At 34.7% G+C, this 21684-nt stretch overlaps 1 protein-coding gene across 1 annotated transcript in view; it reads left to right on the top strand.

Moving 5' to 3' along the window:
* Positions 1 to 13579, top strand: part of CEP128 (centrosomal protein 128) — a 91544-nt gene extending 77965 nt beyond the window's left edge. The window contains exons 20-23 of the mRNA XM_062494729.1: positions 3230 to 3307; positions 5156 to 5269; positions 8848 to 8956; positions 13041 to 13579. Of these exons, the coding sequence (XP_062350713.1) occupies positions 3230 to 3307; positions 5156 to 5269; positions 8848 to 8956; positions 13041 to 13147 (408 nt within the window). The 3' untranslated portion in view covers positions 13148 to 13579. The remainder of the gene's footprint in view (positions 1 to 3229; positions 3308 to 5155; positions 5270 to 8847; positions 8957 to 13040) is intronic.
* Positions 13580 to 21684: the final 8105 nt, after the last annotated feature.

The following is a 21684-nucleotide window of genomic DNA, read 5'->3' as shown; positions in this document are numbered from 1 at the left end:
AGAGAAGGAATTGAAAAATTGAATGGCTTAAGGCATGGGCTTACACCTAGGGCATGAGTTCTTTTTTTAATAAGAACAGATCACAGGTCATCTGTATTAAAACAAGGTGGGCAAACAGAGAAATATATCTATATGCATAATATTTTTGCATACATGTAATTGCAGGAACAGAAGAAAGAGTCTCATATCCTCTACCTAATTTAGTTTATTGGTACTGAATATTGACTACAGGTTCAGTCCAAGTTAGCTGCAAATGAATCCCATTGTTTATGAAATTTGACTTTTGTTTGTTATGAATATTTCTTAAAACCTTAAAAACATTTGGAACTAACAACAAGGCAGACATGATTGCTTTTAAACAGATGATGTGTCTTCATTTAGGTTACTTTGTTCATTTCTGATTCTCCACTCCTCACTCCTAGTCTCCATCTTTTTGAAGTTGATGTCACTTGTGCAGAGAGGCTCCCATTGATTTTTCTTGTGCTGTTGTGACTGAAACTTTTAGTCTTTTCAGGTCTCAAGTCCAGGATATAAATGGAATGTTTTTCATGGTGGTCAGATTGAGATTTTCCAGAACTAGTAACAGAGCTTTTGTAGTTAGGGGCAAGTTAACTCTGTTTGCAAAGGCTTTACAATGTAATATTTAATTTCAGGATTGATAGATTTTATTTAAAATTTTGCTTTAAAATACCATGGCAGTAATATGGTTAATGAAGCCCATTATTGGTAGATTAAATAGCAGACTAGCAGAACCTTATCCAAAGAGGTGCGATTTTTAGAATTGTGAAGGAAATACTAGCTGTTGTTCAGAAAGTACAAACAATTCTGGTTTTACTTGCTCTTTGGCAAATAATAGAAGGGCAGCCCTTGAAAAGCTGCAGAGGCATCTGGCTTGTGGGATGTGACTGTTCTTTGTGCATGATCAACCAACTTCATCTGCAGACAAAACCAAAACCATTATATTTATTTTCTTCAGTTCTTTGCAGTTTGCAATAGACTACATTTTTTGTGTGATGGGCATGAATATTAAATCTTATTGTTGAGTCCAACCCTAACTCTCCCTAGAGTGGTAATTCATTTTTCAGTAGTACATACCATATGCCCAGTCTGAAAATAGGAGATTTTATTGTTCTATATTTATCTAAGCACTCACTGCATATATTTTTATTTAAAAAAAATCATAGAATCACAGAATTATGCTGAGTTGGAAGGGACCCACAAGGATGATTGAGCCTTACTGCTGTTCCTAAGAGTCACACCGTGTATCCAAGAGCATTGCCCAAACTCTTCTTGAACTCTGGCAGGTTTGGTGCTGTGACCATTTTCCTGGGGAGCCTGTTCCAGTGCCCAGCCACCCTCTGGGGGAAGAACCTTCTAATATTCAACCTAAACCTCACCTTACACAACTTCAGGCCATTCCCTGGGTCCTGTCACTGGTCACCACAGAGAAGAGATCAGTGCCTGCCTCTCCGCTTCCTCTCATGAGCAGGTTGTAAGTGCAGTGAGGTCTTCCCTCAGTCTCTTCCAGGCTGAACAGACCAAGTGACCTCAGTCAATCCTCACACGGCTTCCCCTCAAGGCCCTTCACCCTCTTCATTAGCCTCCTGTGGATGCTCTCTAACAGATTAATGTATTTCTTATAGTGTGGTGACCAAAACTGCACACAGGACTCAAGGGAGTCATAAAAGGAAATCAGGTTTGATAATCACAGGACTTTCCTGTCGTGAAATCAAGATGGCTGTGAGCAGTGACGATGTTGTCTTTCAGGTGTTTTTCAATATTTCCTAGCAGAATCTTTTCCATAACTTTACCAAGCCTTTAAAGTGAAACTGACAGTCCTGTAGTTCCTGGGGTCCTATTTCTTGCCCTTTCTTTAAAACTGTGGCAAGGTTCATCAGATTCCAGTAAGCTGGAACTGCTCAAGATTCCCAAAATTGCTCAAAAAATATCAAGAGAAATGTTGTGGTGACATCAGCTGGCTCTTAGGAGGAGTCTTGAAATAATGCCTTCAGGCCCCATAGATTTATAGAGGTCCAACTGGAGAAGCAAATCCCACACAAGTTTGGGGTTGACTGATAGTTGATCATTCTCACATTCATGGTCCTCCTGCGCAGGGCACTGTGAGTCCCTTGGTCAATCATCCATGTTGAAGACAGAGGTAAAGAATGCATTAAATACCATTGCCTTGTCTCTGTCCCTTTTTGTGAAGTGACCATCCTCATCCTGTAAGGGCACGAGGTTTTTTTTACACTGCCTGTTGCCATTAATATATTTTTAAAAACTCTTTTTATTGTCCTCCACATTTCTGGCCAGCTTCAATTCCAGTAGAACTTTGACCCCATGAATTTTGTCCCTACAGTGACAAGCAGCATCTCTGCATTCTTCCCATATAAGTAATGTCTCTTATTTTAGTCCCTGGAGACCGCAGACTTCCCGGTGAGTTGCACATTGGGCCCTCCATTTGCTTTAGAAGGCTGTTTCCTATTACAAATACCCTTCATTTTCATGTTAACAGAGGTCTTGGTGCAGAGTACAGGTGGTGGTGTTTTAGAAGGCCTCACTATCCCAGAAAGATCTTCACCCACCTCATCAGTCTGGCCTTCTAGTTCCAGAGCCTCACATGTGTTGTGGAAGGTGGCAGTCCTATCTGTCAAATTCTGAGAAGGTGGAGGAACCTTCCTCCTAGTACCCACTGTGACCTGATTCCAGCCTTCATTCCATCTTTAACAGACCCTTGGCTAACAGCCCTTTGACTAATTACCCTGCAGAGTTCTGAGTCTGTCTGCTTCTCTACTATAATGGAGGTTCATGACTCCTGAGAGTCTTGAGACTGAGAGACTCGGAAAATAATGAGTCTCTCTTTTGCTTGTTTGCTCAAACACTGTGTAGCCTGTTCACTTCCTTCTGTAGCTCTTTAGCCTGGTGACGAGCTCCTCAAGCACAGCTCACCTTCTGCAGAAGAGCTGTCAGCTGCAGCCTCGTGAAGAGGCATCAGGCACCCCTGGCAGCCTCTGACCTGGAGAGCTCCATCTCCCATCAGCAGGTCCGGTTTGCTGAAGCCTCTGACATGGCTGCTTCAGTGAGTCCCACTCCTGCATGTGATTGAGCTTAGTGCAAGTCAACACTCTGAGGAAGCTTGAACTAGTATGCTGATAAGACTGGAGCTTTTAGTGTGTGAGATGGATGAAAGAATGGATTTGTTTTTAATGTTTTGTGTTCTGTTCTTTAGAGTACCCGAGTAGCTTTAAACCACTTGGAGTCTGTGCCTGAGAAACTGAGCCTGTTAGAAGATTGCAAAGATACTGGAGTGAGAAAGATTTCATTTGACTCTCTCAGTAGTTGTAAAATATTTTGGTTAATTAATATTCTCTGTGAATATGATAAGTTGTTTAATAAGATACTTACAGTTGCATATGTATATATTATGTAGACAGAAATACACTGAAAGTTACTTTCATGTTTATATGGATATTTTTGAAGTTATAAATTTAGTTCTATGCTCCATAATTTAGGCAAACATTGATAACTGGATGTAGCAGGTCATGTGTTTATGACTGTTTCAGAATGTTTTTATTGAGTGGTAAATTCTGATATTGCATGTTAAAAATCAAAAATATATAATTAAATTAATTGTGCCAGTTGTTTCAGTATTCAACTTAATGAGTGAAGATATATGATCTTTACAACTTTTTATTTTGTTTTGATATAATAGCAATACTTGTCACTTATTTTCTCAGCACCACTATCCAATCAAGATGTGTTTGGACGTAGTGGGACATATTGACAATAGTAGTGACATACTGTCAAGAGTGATAAGGCTCAGATTAGATCTTCAGTGGCTAAGTGACTAAACCCCTGTACCATAGTTACTTTCCATTTATGAGATGGGTGGTTTAATAAAAAGGATTTGTAACTTCCTTGCACAATATAAATTGTAAATCAGTATTAAACCCCAGATCAACAAATACTTAATGATTCGCATTTTGTTTGATATGCAAAATTTCTTAATATGTGGTTGTCATAAACATTTCAAAACGTGCTTCTTTGGAGCATTGTTTATTTTGTGTTCCTCCACGAGGTTATCAGTTAATAATTCTACAGCATTTTATTGCTGTCATCATCAATAGATTTGGTAATGCAAGTACTGGTTAAAATGTTTGGGTTTTTAATGAACAATATTGTTGAGATGTATAGTTTTAATTTCACATTCCAGGTATCCCCAGAAGAGCTTTTTTGATCGACAGAGGTTTGTGCTTACCTTCTGTTTCTGCTAACGGAAAAAATTTGTTCTCAGTAGGCATCTGCAATCTCCTTCACACTTGCCCTCTCTCACTTAACACTGCTATGAAATTACAGCAATTTTCTGGTTTGGTCTAGTTATAATTTAGCCAATATTTGTGAGATTGGAATGTAAAATCTTTGTTTTCAGTTGGGCTCTGTCCTTCTCCATCATGCTTGATTTTTTAAAGATGGTTTTCTGAAGATGAGTCCCTATCATCACAGTGTTTTGTATAAGAAATAATTTATTATTCAAGAGAGCTAAGCTTTATGCCTTAGCTTTGAGAAGGATGCCAGTTTAGAGCTTCATTACTGTTTCTGTTTGCAAATAACATTATTGGACTTGTTTGTACAATAGCTAGCAAGTTCTTCCTTCAGTGTTTTCATAGGAAGGGAGAGAGAAGGAGGAAGTAAGTTTTGATAAATCAGTCAGGTTGTCTAGGAGGTTTGTTAATTCAGGTGTATCATTAGCTAGTTCAGTGAGAAGCATTATGTTTGGTTGTTAAAAATACTGTTTAGTCCATATCCTTAGAACCCTTTTCCCCCTAGTTTCTGTAGTGTTGTAATTAATTTTTCACCATTAGAGAATTTTTGTTAGAAGGTATGATATTGCTGAAGTTTGGAAAGGGTTGCAAGAAATCATTCCGCAGTTAAGGATAAGGACATTTTCATTTTAATCTACATGTATTTTAACAATATTTTTATGCACAGAACATTATGCTTTTGTATGGTCCCTGTAGTTCAGCATCAGAAAGTTAGTACTTAATTTGTTCTTGCTGTCGTGAAAATCCTTGATGATACCTGTGTTGACAGTAGTCAGAATTTCTAGCTACTTTTCATGTTATGAAATCATCTAAATCTTTATATACATTTCTAGGAGTCCCGTTGCCGAAGGGAGATGATTGAGGAGAGGTATATGAAGTATAAAGAAATAGTGAGTTCTTTGCAGCAACAGCTGGAAGATTCAAAGCAAAGAGTTGGGCAAGTCAAGGTATGTTGTGTGCTCCACTTTTGTGTCCCAATTACTTTCAATCAGCAGCATAACCGTACCTTATCAACTCGTATTGATAGACTCAAATCATGCATGAATGTTTTTGTTTCCTATAGCAGCCATGGCTGATGGCATGGCAGGTATATTGACATGGCATGAAATTTGATGAATTAAGGGTTGCCTTCATTGCTGTGGATACTTTCCAAAAACCTTTCAACTTTCACGGAAAGGTATCTTACTGTGTCTTACTACTCTGAAGTGGTTACCTGCTTTGTCAAATTGCTGTCTGCAGCAATTTTAAAATTATTTTGTTCAATTTTCTCTTATCCTTTCAAATAAAGGATATAGAAACCTGTTTCCTCTATAAAAAGGTTGACTAATTTATAAATCACATGTAGTAATTTTTCAGTAGTTGATATTTGCATTCTTTGCAAACAATTCTGTATGATTGTCTTTCATACGTAAATGGAATCCAGGCAAAAAGAAGGGAATTGGTTTCCTAAAGGTCACTCACTGGACTTACAGCAGTGCTAAGCATGAATAACTAACTCCTTACAATACAAATCCTGTTCTCTTCTTCAGCAACTTTCCAATTACCATGCTTTCTTTCCCTTATTAGCTTGTTTAGTGTCATATCACTGTCATTGTGATAGCAGCTTACTTCAGCAGAATGACGATTTCTTATGGAAGTGATTAAAATCAGTGATCAGACCTGAAAAGTCATACTAGTATTTCTGCTGCGTATCTCAATCAAGTAATTTTCTTTGGCAGTGTATCATACCTGTGTCTCTAAGCAATTGAGCTCAAATCAAGGATCACACACTATCAAAAAGAAGTTTGTATTCCCCAACTTATTTGTAACCATCTTCCTTCTGTAAATGAGAATGTACTTACAGTATGTCTTTTTAAAAGTGGAAAAGATAAAATAGATACAGACTATGTTAGCTTAATAAATTACTGTTGTAAGAAGGTATTAAATTACTTGAAAAAGTCATCTTCCTCTTTTGTAAGAAAGAATTAAAAGGAAGAAACAAGCACAATCAGTCTGTTGCTGATTATAGTTTTCAGTATCTTGAATTTCTCCTCCCTCCACACAAGCGTTACTAAATCAGTAGCTATTGAAATTTGGAAAACACTGAAAAGCTAAGTGGAATGCAATCAGCTGATGATGGAACATAACATTGCACTAAGCTGACTGAACTTACTGAGCTTGTGTGATTTGAACTCAGTAATCAGAATCCAGTACAAAGCTGATTCCAAAACAATTCTCTTTCTTTAGACGACCTAGAGCATTTAATGGTTTCCATTTAGTCAGGCCTAATTGGGGTTTTGCATGACACACAGTACTCTTTGCTGTCATGGCTGTTGCAAATAGAACAGAATGTTCAAAACCAAGTAACAGACGGGTGCTAATCTGATTGCAGTGATCAGGCTAGCTTAGACTAAAAAAAACCTTTTTAATGCTTGCCTTTTATACCCTCCTTTGAAACTAACTCAAATACTTTTTTTTTTTTTTTTTTTTTTTTTTTACTGTTTGTTAGTTGGGAATCTCTAAAATTGATTGCTGGGAGAGTGTAGGTTAGAGGACATCAAAGTTGATTCTTTCTGATATTTTTGGTTCATGCTGTGTGCACAGTGCCCCTGCTATACAAAGTAGACAGATATTTGATAGGTGATAAGAAAATCCATGTTTCTTACAAAATTTTTACATTGATCATTTTAGATGAAATTATTTCTGGAATTAATCCTTCTCCTCTGTTATGTTTTTATTTCTAGCCTTTCTTATAATACACTTGTTTCACCTTGCTTGCCAACACTGATCTCAGACAGGCATTATCTAATCTTGTGTCCCAGCCTTTTTTCATTTTAAGAAGGAAAAATTAAAACAAAGTTAAATGTTCCTCTAAAAGCAGGTTATTTTCTTTCTTTCTTTCTTATGATTTATCCCCACTCAATCCTCCTACTCTTCTGTAGTCTTGTCAGATGGCTTTAAAATACTTGTTGCTTAGAAGCCCTGAAAAGTTATAATTTCTCTTTGTATGTATTAAAATGAAAGATTTCCAGTTATAAAAGTAGGCCATGGGTTGGCAAAATACCATCAGATACAACAATCTTGATTTTTCAACTAAAAAAGGGCCAAATTATAGTAGATAAAGATGAAACTGGGGGAAAATCCCATAAAAATAATGTATTAAAAGAAAATAGCAACAGAAGCAAAATCAAAACAGAAAGGCTGAAGAAAACTAGAGATAAATATTTTGATGTAGAGATACAAATATTTTAATAGAGTTTCCCTGCCATAGACAATTGACCATATACTCAAACACAACATACAGATGTAATTGTCAGTGAAGCACATGACCAAAGGCACATTCTATACATTAATACTTTTGTAAAGAGAAAGCCATTTTGTATTGCAGATACTGGTAAAAACACCTTTCTTGTTTAAAAGCTCTTCTTTTAAAACATTTCTGGAAGCTGAATGGAAAGACAAAAACTTTTTTTATTCTTTAAAAATTGTTATTGTGCTATGAACACTTTAGGTATTAAATCTCTCATCAGTGCATAAGGAGATTAATATGTGTAATTCCCATTAGTCTTAATAGGAATAAATCCTTCTTCAGTGATGAAACAAAAGCTCATTGTACCTCTAAATTAATGTAGAAAATTTTTTTCTGTTTAGTTTTCAAATCTTAGTATTAGCATTTATGATAAATTGCAAGATATTCTAACAAAATTCCCTGAGGCTGTTTATAATAAGAATTCAGAAGTAAAATTGTGTGTTTTATGAACTGATGCATTTATTCATTATTACCTCTTCTCATTTCAAGAAACTGAGTAATTTGGATACCAAGCCAAACTTTTAATCTTATTTCGGATGGTATTGTAACTGGGGACTACTTCCTGTAGAGCTAATAGAGATTTTTCAGGGATTTTTGTTTAAATGACCTTTTTAAATTTATCTTCTCTTTTTAGCTTATAGACCAAATGACTTTCCTCACCAAGAAGCTATGCTGTATTGGTTTAGCCAGAAATAGTAGCATTGTACTTCAAACTTTATTTAATGGTTTAACCAAAAATTTCAAAAGCACCTTTAGGTACTTTGATGACAAATCAATGGACTTGAAGTTTCCTCAGTGGCAGGGAAAATAGATTTATATTTATTACTACTTGTGGAATTTCAGTGAATTAATGTGAACCATTCATTGATGAAGAAGTCGTCATTCACTGATATCTGCCTTGCTAACATGGTATGTCCTGAACTGTGGATGTGATGTGAACAGGAAAGAATATTTTTACAACTTGCTGTAGTGGCAAAGACTTCTAATGCTGCCAGTGCTTTTCTCAAGGCAAAGTAGTTTTTTGCAGATATTTTATATTGGTGAAATGGGGATAAAACTCATAAGCAAATTAATTTGAGCCTAACCACAATACTGAGAATTCAGAGAATTCAAAAAAATTTTTTCCAGTGTGTGTGAAATCACAGCATGGGCCTGTACTAGTGCTGTATGCTTTTTGTTAAACTTTGCAGCTGCTTGATAGTAACTGATGAAATTGTTTTTATTTGGTTCCCATAGGATGTGACAATGGATGCTGAAATTTCTGGTATAGAAGTGGCTGCTCACTCTTCTAGTTGGCGATCTCAAAACAGCTTTTTGTGCAGCTCACTGCTTTCAAGTTCAGGTTGTAAGTATTATATCACAGAAAATAATCTATAGTTACATTTTTTCTTCTAAAAATTTTTTTTACTTGAAAAAGCAAGACACTACTTTTCAAAAAAGAAATGCTAGAACCATGTTAATTATCCTTCTGTGTTTTAGTTCTAGATGCTAGATGGATGTCTTTGCCTAGGAAATACTTCATTACATCCCACTGATAGTTGTTTGGGTTTTCTTAACTGGGACATAGAGTTATATATTTACAGTTAATATATTTTGTTTCTCACCCAAACCTATGCCAAAGAAAAGGGCTGCCCCTGAATTCTGAATCTCTGCGTAATGAGTCAAGCTCATTAATGTGAGCTTGTATCTTCTGAAGAACCAGAGATGTCCTCAAACATGAATTATTTCCAAGATCTTTCATGTACACCAGTTAGTGTCATGCTTGTGTAGAATTTTCGCAGTGAAAGTTGAATTCACTATTTCTACTTCAATAGTGTTTTCCCCCTTGTGTGTATACAGCTTGTGTTCATGTGAAGTCATAGGATCTCTGATCTATCTGGGAAATGCTCAATAAAACATAGGATGTATTAGATCTTGATTGAGTACATAGGCACAACTTTGCATGAGTGTCAAAAGTAACTTAAAAACCAGGTTTTTAAGGGGTTTTTTAAAGCATATCAGTACATGGATATCAAAATACTTCTCTTCAGAAGGGTGACATTTTCTATTTCTTTTCAATATAGCCAGTTTGTGTATTGGGAGCCTATTTAAAAAGTTGCATTCTATGTAGTGGTAAGTCCTATTTCAGGCTTCATTGCACTTTGAAAGTGTTGCATTTTAGAATGAGTGCTGTGGTACATTACTGCTCAGTTCTGAGCTGATCTGATGAGGTTAAAGGTAATTGGTTTCTCTTCCTTTCAGAATCTATGGGTTGGGGTTAGTATCCTTTTGCAGAGTGTACTGAATAACAATAGTGGGAATAAAGCACAGGAGCAAGTACCTCTATACTTCATGAGCACTTTACCTTGACTCAGAGTTGATTTTTCCATTTTCCCAAACCTCATCCCTGTCAAAGTCTTGCAAATCAAAGTACAGCTGAGTCTGTTTTGGGTATAGAAAAGAAGTAACCGATGCCTCATAGTGTGTTCAGATAAATGGCCTCTAGCTGTCCATTCCAATCTGAAGAATTCCAAAAGTGATTGACTGCAAAAAATGATTGAAACTTTAAAATGCGGCATAAATGTTCCTAAAATATTACTGAAATATTATTATACAATATCTTTATACTGCTTAACCTGAATTAAACAAGCTAGGACTTTGTTGCATCAAAATTTTTTTATAAATTTTAGGCAGTTTTAAGAGAAATAGGATCCATGTGATCTGAATACCAATCTGATTAAATAGTTCTGCATAGTTATTCTCTGATTCAACTGTTTTTTACCAGCACTAAGTATGAAATTTTCTGGAGATAAAAAAATAAGTGATTAACAAAAGGCAGTGGTGATTCAACTCAGTGCTTCTGGCACTAAAATATGTGAATTACTCCACAGACTTTGGTTTGTGACTGATTGTCACTTTATGCTGAAACTGATTTCCACCAGTTTAATGTGTGTGTGTTTTGAATTTACTGGTGTAGTTCTTGAGGACAGTGAAATTCTGCAGTGGTGTTAGCATTAAGGAGATTTTCCAGTGAGTTGCAAAAGAAAAGTCAGCTACTTCAGTCATGATAGTCACAAAAACATCGTGAACTTTTAATTTCAGTAATGATATTAATTAATTATCATTTGACAGCGAAGTATAATTTGACATTTTGCTCCCAAACCTACTGTAGCTTTTAATAAATCTTCCTATACATGCCATCATCTATTTTCTGTGATTAATTGTCTCCTTCTTCAGAAACAGAAGGATGGATTTCTTTTTTTCCTTTCATTTACCTTTTGGAGCAGTTTGCAAGCTTTTGTGATTTGTGTTTCCCCTTTCCATCTCTCTTCAATTCATGAAGCCTTACAGACTACAGAGTCAATAACTAGCACTAGGAGGTTCCTTCCCAATGTGGGTCTCCTATGGCTTGTAGAGAGCACCCAGAAAGAGAGCAGACTCATTTGTTATACTTTAACTTTTCTGTGAGGGAGATCGTGAGATTTAAGTTTAACATTGGTTGAAGAAAAAAGGACAAAGGGTATGGGAAAATAAATAAGGGAACAACACTCTGTTTCCATATATATATCTATATATATTCACTAAAACGTTGCCAATGCAGCAAGCAGTTAAAAGGAAAGTAATTAGCATCAACGGTATGTTTGTTTCTGGTATAATTTCTGCAATTATAACAGTTTTTCCACTACAAGCATATTTTAAAATATGTTGAGGAAATGTGCTTTAATTTCTATACCGATTTTCTTAGAAATTACGAAGTTTAAATGAGAAAATAATTTATTCAAGGAAGTATTCACTAGATGTGGTTTGCAATCTCTATTATTATCAGACCAAAATGGCTGGTCCAGACAGTCACTACTAGCTGTTATCTAAAGAATAATCCTCCTATTTTTATGGCCACTGTATTTTCCTGAAATTTTGAGTACAAAAGTCCCTAGAGTTACACATGCTTTGCATTAGCTTTGTGAATTGAGTCCTGCCTTTCTCTTTGCACATTTCATCACTTTGAGGTTTTAACCTGGATGGTTTCCCAGAAACCATATGTCTTAGAGGCTTTCTATTGTTGTTGGGAATTTATGTTCCAGGGCTCCGTAAGTTGTGATAGACAACAGTCTTGTGTCAACATTGTATGTAGTATGACTGATACCACAGCTGAGTAAAACCAAGTTGTCCTGAATGTAGGCTTTGTCACTCTTGCCCTGTATTGCTGATGCCTGTCTTTATCCCTCTATGTACACTTTTTCATAAGTTCTTAAGACTATTTTTATTGACATTTATGAATAATGTAATGTACTTACAAGTAAAAAGACATTGCAACATCGCTATGCCATGGACACCCTTCTAGAACAAAACCTAGGGCTGCTTAAGCGTAAGAACTTGGAATGACTGGAAACTTGACATCATCACTTAAAAAATGCAAATTGAATTAGTTGAGCTATTAACATTCTTTATGATTTTTCACCTTAGTTTGAATACTGTCCATGGGAGGTACCACTGACATAGCATACAGCAGCACAGCTTTGGACCAATACTGAAAACTTTATGCTGAAAACTTAGAACTCACTTTTATACCAATGTCCCAAACACAGTGATTTCATTCTTCTGAAAGTGAAAACATCTCACCCATCCTAACCAAACGGTGAAGTCTTGCTCCTTGTTAAATAACTTTTGGTTATGTGCTTTTACAATTTTACTGGATCATTAAAAATTGTGCTCTGGATATTGAGTAGGACCACTTTCCCTATATGCTTGTGCTAAAGGCCATTGAAGGGTATCTTATATAAGCTGGTAGCCACTTTCCTTCCCTTAAATACTACCTCTTGCTAAATGTTTGGATATTTGATTTGTTTTCTTCAGCATTTTATTGTAAGGTGTTTTGTGAATTCATATTGTCTGGATTTTGATGCAATATAATGTATTTTTAAAAAGGCATTATATGTGTACCATGCTGTGAAGGTATATACACAGTATGACATTGTATGAGCACCTGTTCAGTGTCACTTGGTGACTTAAGTCCATGCTGTGGGTAAAGATGTTCCTTCAAAAATTTTTGAGAGGTTAGTCTTAATTTATTTAAACAAAAATTCTGGAAAAATAAATGGAAAATATATCATAGTGAAATAATAAATTTTTTTAAAACACAGTCTACATTTCTTGTGTATAAGAAAGCTCTTGGTTTTGCCTGTGTTACGGAGTATTAAAATCTATTTCTAGAAAAATAAGTCAGTTTCTGAATTACTGCCTTATGAATATTGAATATTTATTAACACTGTATTACTTGCTGAATAAATGATAATATCATATAATGAAGTACATGTTTTAAATAAAAACTAATGGTCAGTCAGCCAAATCTGAGACTCATAGGTTTGAAAAGACCTCTAAGATCATTAAGTCTGACTTAATGTGTGACTGAAGATGCTTAATCACCCTTTTTTTGTGTGACTTATTTCTAGCACTTATGAAAGGGATGATTCCTTTGGATACAAGTGCCACCAAGGAAGATTCTACTAATGTTGCTGTTAGTGAAATGAAGCTGCAAGCAGAAGGAGGAAAGCAGTAGAATATTTTACAAAACCATACCAGTTTTCTCTGTGGTAAATTCGGGTTTTTTTTTTGGTTTTTTTTTTTTTTTTTTTTTTTTTTTTTGGTTCTAACAGTAGTAACTCCATCTGCTGTAGGAGTGATGCACCCTTAATGATTCAGCAATTGAAAAATCACTCAAATGAAAGAGCACCAAGAGTGATTCTGATGAACTCTTGTGATAATCTAGGTGACTTGTACACCAAAGGCATTCTGGGATTTTTCTATTGTCTTGAATTTGCTTTTGCAGTCCTCCTAGACTAAATTTATTGCATTCCTCAAATACTGTGAACTGATATACCTGTAACGTTAATCTTTGCTATGAGGTTATTTACCCCATACAGGATTTGTTTTGACACTTTCTTTTTTTATTATGTTTAATAGCATTATTGATAATGAAAAAATATTCAGAAATTGCCTATTATTATGACAGAAATTATAAAGTGTTGTACAGACACATTTGTGATTTTAGGTCACTTGGAATAAATCATTTAAGGAAGAAGTGATAAAACAAAATTTTCTCAAAGCAAGTGAAAATTCACATCTTGGTTTCAAGTTCAGTATATATGTATTGTATGTTGTCTAGAATTATTCTTTTGGCCAAAATAGTTTTATCAGATGGCCTTGGTTAGGCACTTTAAAAAATCTGAATATCACCCATCTGTATCAAGAATGTTGCAAGGCACTTCTATGTGGCTATGAAAATTTTAAAAGCAGTGTTTAATGTTCATTTATTTATTCTGTTTTGTTCTCTGTTCGAGAATATGTGTCATATTGATTGTGAAATACTATGGAAATACAATATTGCACATTTGTATTTGTTCAGCTATCACTATTTTAAACAAATTGGAAAATTTTGCATTATAGTGGTCTCAAAGAGCAAATCACAGAATAATTTTCTGCTGTCTAAAGAAATGCAAGTGTTTCTGATGGTTCTTGTTTTAATCTCTCAGCTACTTCTGGCTGGATCACTGCTAGTGTGCCTTAAAAGATTTGCCAAAGCTATCAGACTACTGTAGCAACATTAACACCATTCAAGCAATTTTGTTTTGCAGACTTCTGTCTTATTTAGGAAGACTATTTCTTCTCTGAAACTGTAATTTTTTCATTTTTTATCCCTGTAGGTGTCTCAGGTATAATTCACAGGCCATGATGTGCCATCTCAAAAGAGGACTTTTTTTTTTTTTTAATACTATGATGAAGTGTTCTGTAGTCCCAGTGAGTGCTCTGGACAGTGCACTTCCTTGACAATCACCTTGTGTTCAACGTGTTTCAAACAGAACAAAATGCTGAGAACATCAAAATCAGACACAGAAATGAGAAAAAGATTAAGTTTATTCTCTGTTCATTTTCCATGAAATTAAATTGCTTGAAATATAAAAAAAAATCTTATTTGGTTAAAAAGTTTTCTTTGCCTTTTTTTCTTTATATTACGCAGTGCATGGTAGTGCTGGCATTGGCTTTCTGCAGGCTTCTGACACATCTGCACATTCAGAGGGTAAAAAAACCAAAATAGGCACATCCTGATCTCAATGGCTATGACAGGGACAAGAAAAAAATCAACAAATAAACTTCTGCTCTTTACAAAGAGTGTGGATGTCATGAAACAATGTTTAGCCCAAGCCACAGCTACTATAAACTAAACTTATTTTAAGTGGATCCAACATTTGTAATATATTTTTTTTTATTAGAACAGAGGTGGAAATATGTCATTTAAAATATTTTAACTGGTTTGGTCTGTTGAAACTTAAAAAAAAATGCAAAATGAAATGTCACCAGCTTGCAGACTTTATGGTTCTTGCAAATTATGGCCAAAACATAGACAGGTCACTTTAAAATATATTATGAAGCAGTAAATCATGCTGTCTAAACACCTTATGTGGTAACAAGGTCTGCTGCATGGATTGCTGATGGATAGCTATACCCTAACTGTTTCACCAAAGTTTAAATGCTTTTTGGACATGAAAGTGCCTTTAGGTTAAAAATTTTGACTTTAAGAGTCTTAGCTGAGAAGCAATACCAGAAATATAATGTCCTCTCTTTTTCCTAAGGAATTTGTAGAAGTATTACAATTTTATGCATTTATACATTTTTTTCCTGACTCATAACTTAAAAATCTGAAGTATGTATTCTTAAAGCAGGATAATTACTGCTTTATATTGATAGAAAACTAAGGATAAGCAGTCTGATCTCCCTCACTGTGACATCAAGTATTGAATTGACTTTTGTACTACACAGGACAGAAATTACCACTGCATGAATAATTCTGACTTTAAAACTTTAGGTATGTTCAGTGCTTAGTCTGTTTGCCTTTGCCTATGGAACTGGATTTTCATCAGTTTTCTAAAAGGGTTGGAAGAACAGAAGAGATGTCAAACTACACACACAAACACAAACAACAAAACAAAACAAAAACAAAACAAAACAAAACAAAAATTTTACTGAGTAGACTTATGGACTCCGAAGCTAGGAAATTCTTTCTTAAATTTACCCTCTTGGCATGGCAGTCTAGATAGCATGTAATATTTGTCTCTCTTCCACCTTTGATAGAGGTTCATATTACAAAGTGAATTTTGTTTCCTCTTTACTGAAGGCTAAAGTTCTATTCATGACATTATGCGAAACTGTCCCTTTGTGGTTTAAGAAATAATATTTTTTCCATATTGGTTTGAAATAATACTCTTCTGCATAGTTTCATTTTTTAAAGTAGAAAAGCAGATAATTTTAAAATAAGACCTTTTGTATATTTCACATCTTAAAAATTGCTGTCCCTTTTGGTAGCCAGATTTTTTTACACTTTAACCCTTTAATAACCTGTTACTCAATTCTTGCCCAAAGCAGTGTTTTTCAAAAATAAAATTGTGTTATCACACAGACAAAAAATGACGATTTAAATCTTTGTTCTGTTTAGCATTTGGTGAATCAGGCAGTTTTTTATGTATATACCAAGTACATACAGATTTTATTAGCTAGTATCAGGCATTCTTTTTTACAATGCTGTACTGAAATACAGTGCTTCAGTATTGTGCTTTTGAAAATGCATTGGACCTCTATTTTAGCATCAAATAATTGTGACATGAATAAGCTATAAATTTATGCCCTTCAGTCCCTAATGTTTTACAGCAGACTTGAGAGTACTTAATTACTTTTGAGATTATATTTACTAAATAGACAAAATAATTTATTTTTATTGTGTAATTATGTCATCCTAAGAAGAAGTGTCAAAACAAAAATAAAACTAAAAATTTTACAGTGCAAAAAAAAGCAATTTTATTACATTTACTTTTCAAATTTTTGATGGAAGCCAGTTGTCAGTGATGGTGAAAGTGCTCCTTGGATATTCAGAGGTCAGCCACATTATATTATAGCAAAGTAAATAAAGAAAATATATGAAAAACCCATACAACAAAGAAACTACTATTCTATAATCTATTTTTGAGCTAAGGAATCTACGTATCAGTTCATTTCTGGCTTGCAAGGCATAGTCCCTGCACTGGGTAGCACTGAATGGTTTTACATGAATGAAAATGCCTGTATTACTCTGAAAGGAAATCAGTAGGTATTTTTGTAACTGATATAATTTTTATGGCTAAAAATGAGAAGTGTGCAACCTGGATGTGTTCTCATATCTATAACATGCAGAATTTTTTTTTCATATATTTTTGTGGCAGTGCTTGTTACAGTGGAATTTTACAGTCCTTACCATAAACTCCTTGTATCTGCAGTATGTTAGTAACAAATGTATCTGTCTCCAAGCCCTTGTTACCCCACAGAAGTAATTGATACTGAAGTTAATTGGAGCTGCAGGTCAATATCTGATGACACGGCCTTGTCAAAAATGGGTGTGCAGGAGGACATCACACAAAGTCCTGTGATTTTGATGTAATTGCAGAATTTAGAAGCAGTTGCAGAAGAAAAATAGCAGTAGAAGGGATGGAAAGCAATTAATGATTAAATTAAAATTTCAAAACACTTTTATTCTTGATGCCTTAGCTTAAAAACTGCCTTATAGATAGTATTTACATCTGAATGAAAGTGATCCCCAAATAAAATTCCATCTTGGATATTTTTTTTAATGCTTAAGTACTTTCTATTCTAGCACAACTCAACTCTTTACTGCAAGCATATCTAGACTGCTGTGAATATGAACCTATTTTCTTTTCTATGTAAATAGCTAAATTAGATTTTAAAACTTAGGGATATTTTAGTGCTCTGTACAAGAGTACAACACAGCAGAATCCAATACCCAAGTCATTCAAAAATCTGCTATGCTTTTGGGAATGTTGACAGCAAAAATGAGGGAGATTGCTGTGATTAAAATCCAGCAACTTCCAACATTTATCATTTGTGCTAACAGCAAAGCTCTCCCGTTTCTAAAGCTAAAGTTGCACATCTGTCATTTCTCTGGCTAAAATAATGAAATATTTTTTCTCTTCCCCTAATAATGACAAAATGTCTTCTGTGAGAATATGCAATGATGATATTTTTAAATTTCTAGTAATTTTATTTAGGAATCTACCAGGTGCTATTTGGAGCTAAATATTTTTGGAACATGGTTGTTAATATGTTTTTGTTAAATTATTGTATTTAAAACCAAGAACTGCATAGTTATCTCTTCTAGGATAATTTTGCTGTCTGTTTTTAGGGACATGGCTCCTTGATAGGTATTTTGTTTGGGTAAGTACAAACAGTTGTTCTTGAGTGGTCTGTTATTTTCATCTCTCTTCAGATTGGAGTTGTTTCGATCTTAGACTGCTGTTCTCATCTGCCACTTACAGTGCACTAGTGTGTCAGAACACATGCCATCATTTCTTCACCTACCCTTCGTCAATAATTTTGGTAGTTTGTGTTCCCATGGAATTACATTAGTGTTGACAGTGGTTGTTTCTTATAAGCTTTTTAATGTGAACTCCGATAATCTTACCTGTTTACTAAAATAAAAACTACTTAGTAAATGGACTAGCATTAGGTCACATGCTGTCTAATTTTAAAGATTATTCCACAGGCGAAAGTAAATGTCTCTTACTACATTTGTCTATATTTTCTGATTGCCAGCATTGATTCTACTATTAGTTTGTAAAAGGAAATGGTAAAAGATAGACTTTGCTGCAATAACCCTGAAATATAATTGATTCAATGCAAAAAATGAGACTGCAACAAATTTAGAACATCTAAGTGCTTAGTCTAGAACCTAAAACACTCATATTACAAAGTGTATTTCTCCAGTGTGTTAATATCAAATCATCTTCCTTATAAACAGTTGCTGACATCTAAAATATTTTTGAAAAGTGATGCTGAATTTGCTAAAGATGATCAAAAGGATTTCTGTGTCACTCACATTGTTAAAAAAGCATGGAACTGGGAAACAGCCCAGTTTGTGTTTCTGGCATGAGGCTCTTCACTAAAACCAGCAGTGATACAGTTTTGTACTTAGTGCAGAAAATTATGAAGCTGAGCTGTGCTTTGCTGCTGGCCAAGAGAACAGTTTGCATCTGTGGCTGTTTGGTGTACGGGGAGCTCAGCGCGTGCACCATTTTTATTGAGGTTTTCACTGCCAGGTGCGGCACTGACAGCAACGTTTCACTCAAACAGCTGCAACCATGAAGACGTCATGGAGCTCACAGAACTTTTGTTACATGTTTTGACTAACAGAATGTCAACAAGTCCATCAGAAACCTTGGAGTTGTTTGTTTTGTCTTCACTGGAGGAGCCTCCAGTGCAGTTGTAAAGCTAGGAAACACAGAAACATTTGTTCGGTGTGGGCTACATCACCAGAGAGGCTCACTAGCCATGGAATGTGAATCCATTAATATGTTGTCCATTGATCAATTAGAGGTCTATGAATTAACAAAAAAACTAATCTAAAAAGTTTTTAAGAGTGAGACAAATCATTCTTATTTGATAGTCAAAAAGTCTCAGAAAATATGGGAAAATGTGGTATCAAAGTCAAGAAACACCTAATTTTTTCCAGAAAGTGAGCAATTTCTTAAATTTCTGTACAGTGGCAGACGAAAATGAAGCTCCTGAATATGGTAATCAACAGACATCAATCTCACTTTGTATCATCTCTTAACGTGAGACACTGGCTCCCTTTGATTTAGACTTATATATGTTCCATACTTAGGGAAAGTCTGTTATGTGTGCTCTGCACTGGAGAGCCGAGTTGAAATAATTCCACTGGAGGCAGATGATGTTCTACAGAAGGAATACTGGCTCTTGCAGTGTATTTTAACAAATAGCTCAAATGTTCAAATTTCTGCTGTGATATTACATTACCAGAAGAAAGCAACAAATGGAAAAATATTTTGATTGTAGGTGAGGGTGTTGAGAGGATAACAGTGTATTACTGAGATTTTGAAGGTGTATCACTTTTAAGGATTACATTTCTATATGTGCTTATTAGCAAATGCTGATACTCTGTTTTTTTCCCCCCTTGGAGCATATGAGAAGAAAATATGTTATTCACTTTTGATTTCTGCAATGTATTTTTCCATTCAGGCTGCCAGTTTCTGTTTAATGTGGGGTTAGCTAAAAAAAAACCAGCTATCTAATTCTGATACTTCATTACAAGCACTCTTAATTAAGTTAGTTGATACATGAGTCACTTTCCTCCAGATCTTTGTTTTCATTTCACTCGAATGAAATGAAAACAATTTTTCAGTTGGTATCCTAAAACTAGAGCAAAATTAATCTTGTGAACTAGCATTTTGGTTGGGACATTCCAAAATTAAGATTGCCCAGCCACTTCATACATGTGACACTGAATATATTACATCACATTTCCCAGTAAAGTATTGTCACTGCAGTATAGTGTAAAGTAACAACAAAGAATCTGCAGAATTTCAATAAATAATATAGATGTGAAATGTTTTTGTGCTGGTGTGAAGTCAGAAAGGTCTATTTAATACTTCTAAACCTTAATGTATTGTTTAATGAGATAGAAATAGACATAGTGGAATGAGATTCCTCAACATTGAATTATTTTTTGAGATAAAGTACTTCAATGTTTAGCAAAGAGTCCAGCTCTTCCTACTACCTTACTGTAGTAACGAGAATTATTACAATTTCCTTCAGACTTGATTTCTGAAACGTAAAGTTGTGTTCAGACTTCTAATAGCTGTGTAGGCATCAGGTATATCCTGTCCACATAATTATAATTGTCTCTTTCTTATAGACATTGACATGTATAAACATGTTCATACAATGTAAAATTTTACTTCTCAAAAAGAAAGATTTCCTTTTACGCTTGGAAATCGTGACTGCAGTAAAGCTAGCAGAAGCCTTGTCTGTAATATCAGTGAACTTACAATTTTATGCTGAGTTTTAGAAAAGAGGAGAGAAATATTTTCTTTGTCTATTTTTTTCATTGCATTCTGGAGGTCTGCAAGTCTATAATATGTGTTTGTCTAATGAACAACAAATGCTGAAAAATGCATTATCTTGTAAAAATAATTTGGTAGCAAACTCCAAAACACTTGGAATAATTTGACACTATCTCCTTTTTATATTTAAATTTTTGTCAGAATCTGAGAAATGAGATGTTGCATTCATTTATGTTCCTTCTTTTTTTTTCAATAAGACTAAATCAAATTTAGTTGTATAATGAAGACCACAGTACTTCTGAATAACACTAATGCAAGCTTATGAAATTTGAAAAAATCTGAAATGTTGCAGGTCTTTGTTCCACTTTAATGTGGTCTAGTATAGCTTTTTCAAAATAATGAAGCCATCTCCAAGGAGAGATGGTTCATCTGTTAATATGTGTCAGTTGTTTCATACCAGTTTTTCAACTGATCTAGTAATTCAAAGAATACCTAAAATGGGGATTTTTAGGTGTGTAGGAGAAAGAATTATATCTTACATCTAAATTCGAGCACTACGGGTATTCCTTTTTAACAAAAGGCTCACAAAATAAAACCAGTTTTGACTTTTTTGTCCTATGATATTTTTGTGCTGAGATGGCTTCACAAAGTATTTGCAGTCCACTTTTTCCATTAACTTCTATCTTTAAGGAGAAAAAAAATCCAACTTTACTATCTTGAGAAGTATGTAATGAATTCTAGAATAATAGAATAATTTCAGTTGGAAAAGTCTCTTTAGATCAAGTTGAGCCAAACTACTGCTTGACTGTTACTTCCTGTAAATTGCATGGATGCACATAAAACTAAGTCTACAGGCTGGATTTTGAGAACACCTCATGCAGGTTTAGGAACAGTGCATTGTAGAAGTATGAAAGCAGGAGATGTTACCATGTTGTTTGATGCAAGTCCTTACCAACCTGTGAAGTTTGAAGCTCCATGGTTACATGCAAGGTGTGATTCATGTCACACCAGAACATCAATTTTATTGTTGAGTTGCAGCTCTGACTTCAGAACGCCTGTGCCTGATTTATGCCAGTATGAAGCCAGGATGAAATCTCATGTATAATGCCTAAGTACCAATCAAAGTACTAAGAGCTTAGATCTTGTCAAGTGATTGCAATATCAAGTATATGAAAGCTGTCTTTTGTGCTCTCTG

Source organism: Cinclus cinclus, chromosome 6 (genome assembly GCF_963662255.1).
Source record: "Cinclus cinclus chromosome 6, bCinCin1.1, whole genome shotgun sequence".
NCBI classification, from domain to species: domain Eukaryota; kingdom Metazoa; phylum Chordata; class Aves; order Passeriformes; family Cinclidae; genus Cinclus; species Cinclus cinclus.
Note: the sequence above shows the minus strand (reverse complement) of the source record. Positions and strands in the feature narration are given on the sequence as shown.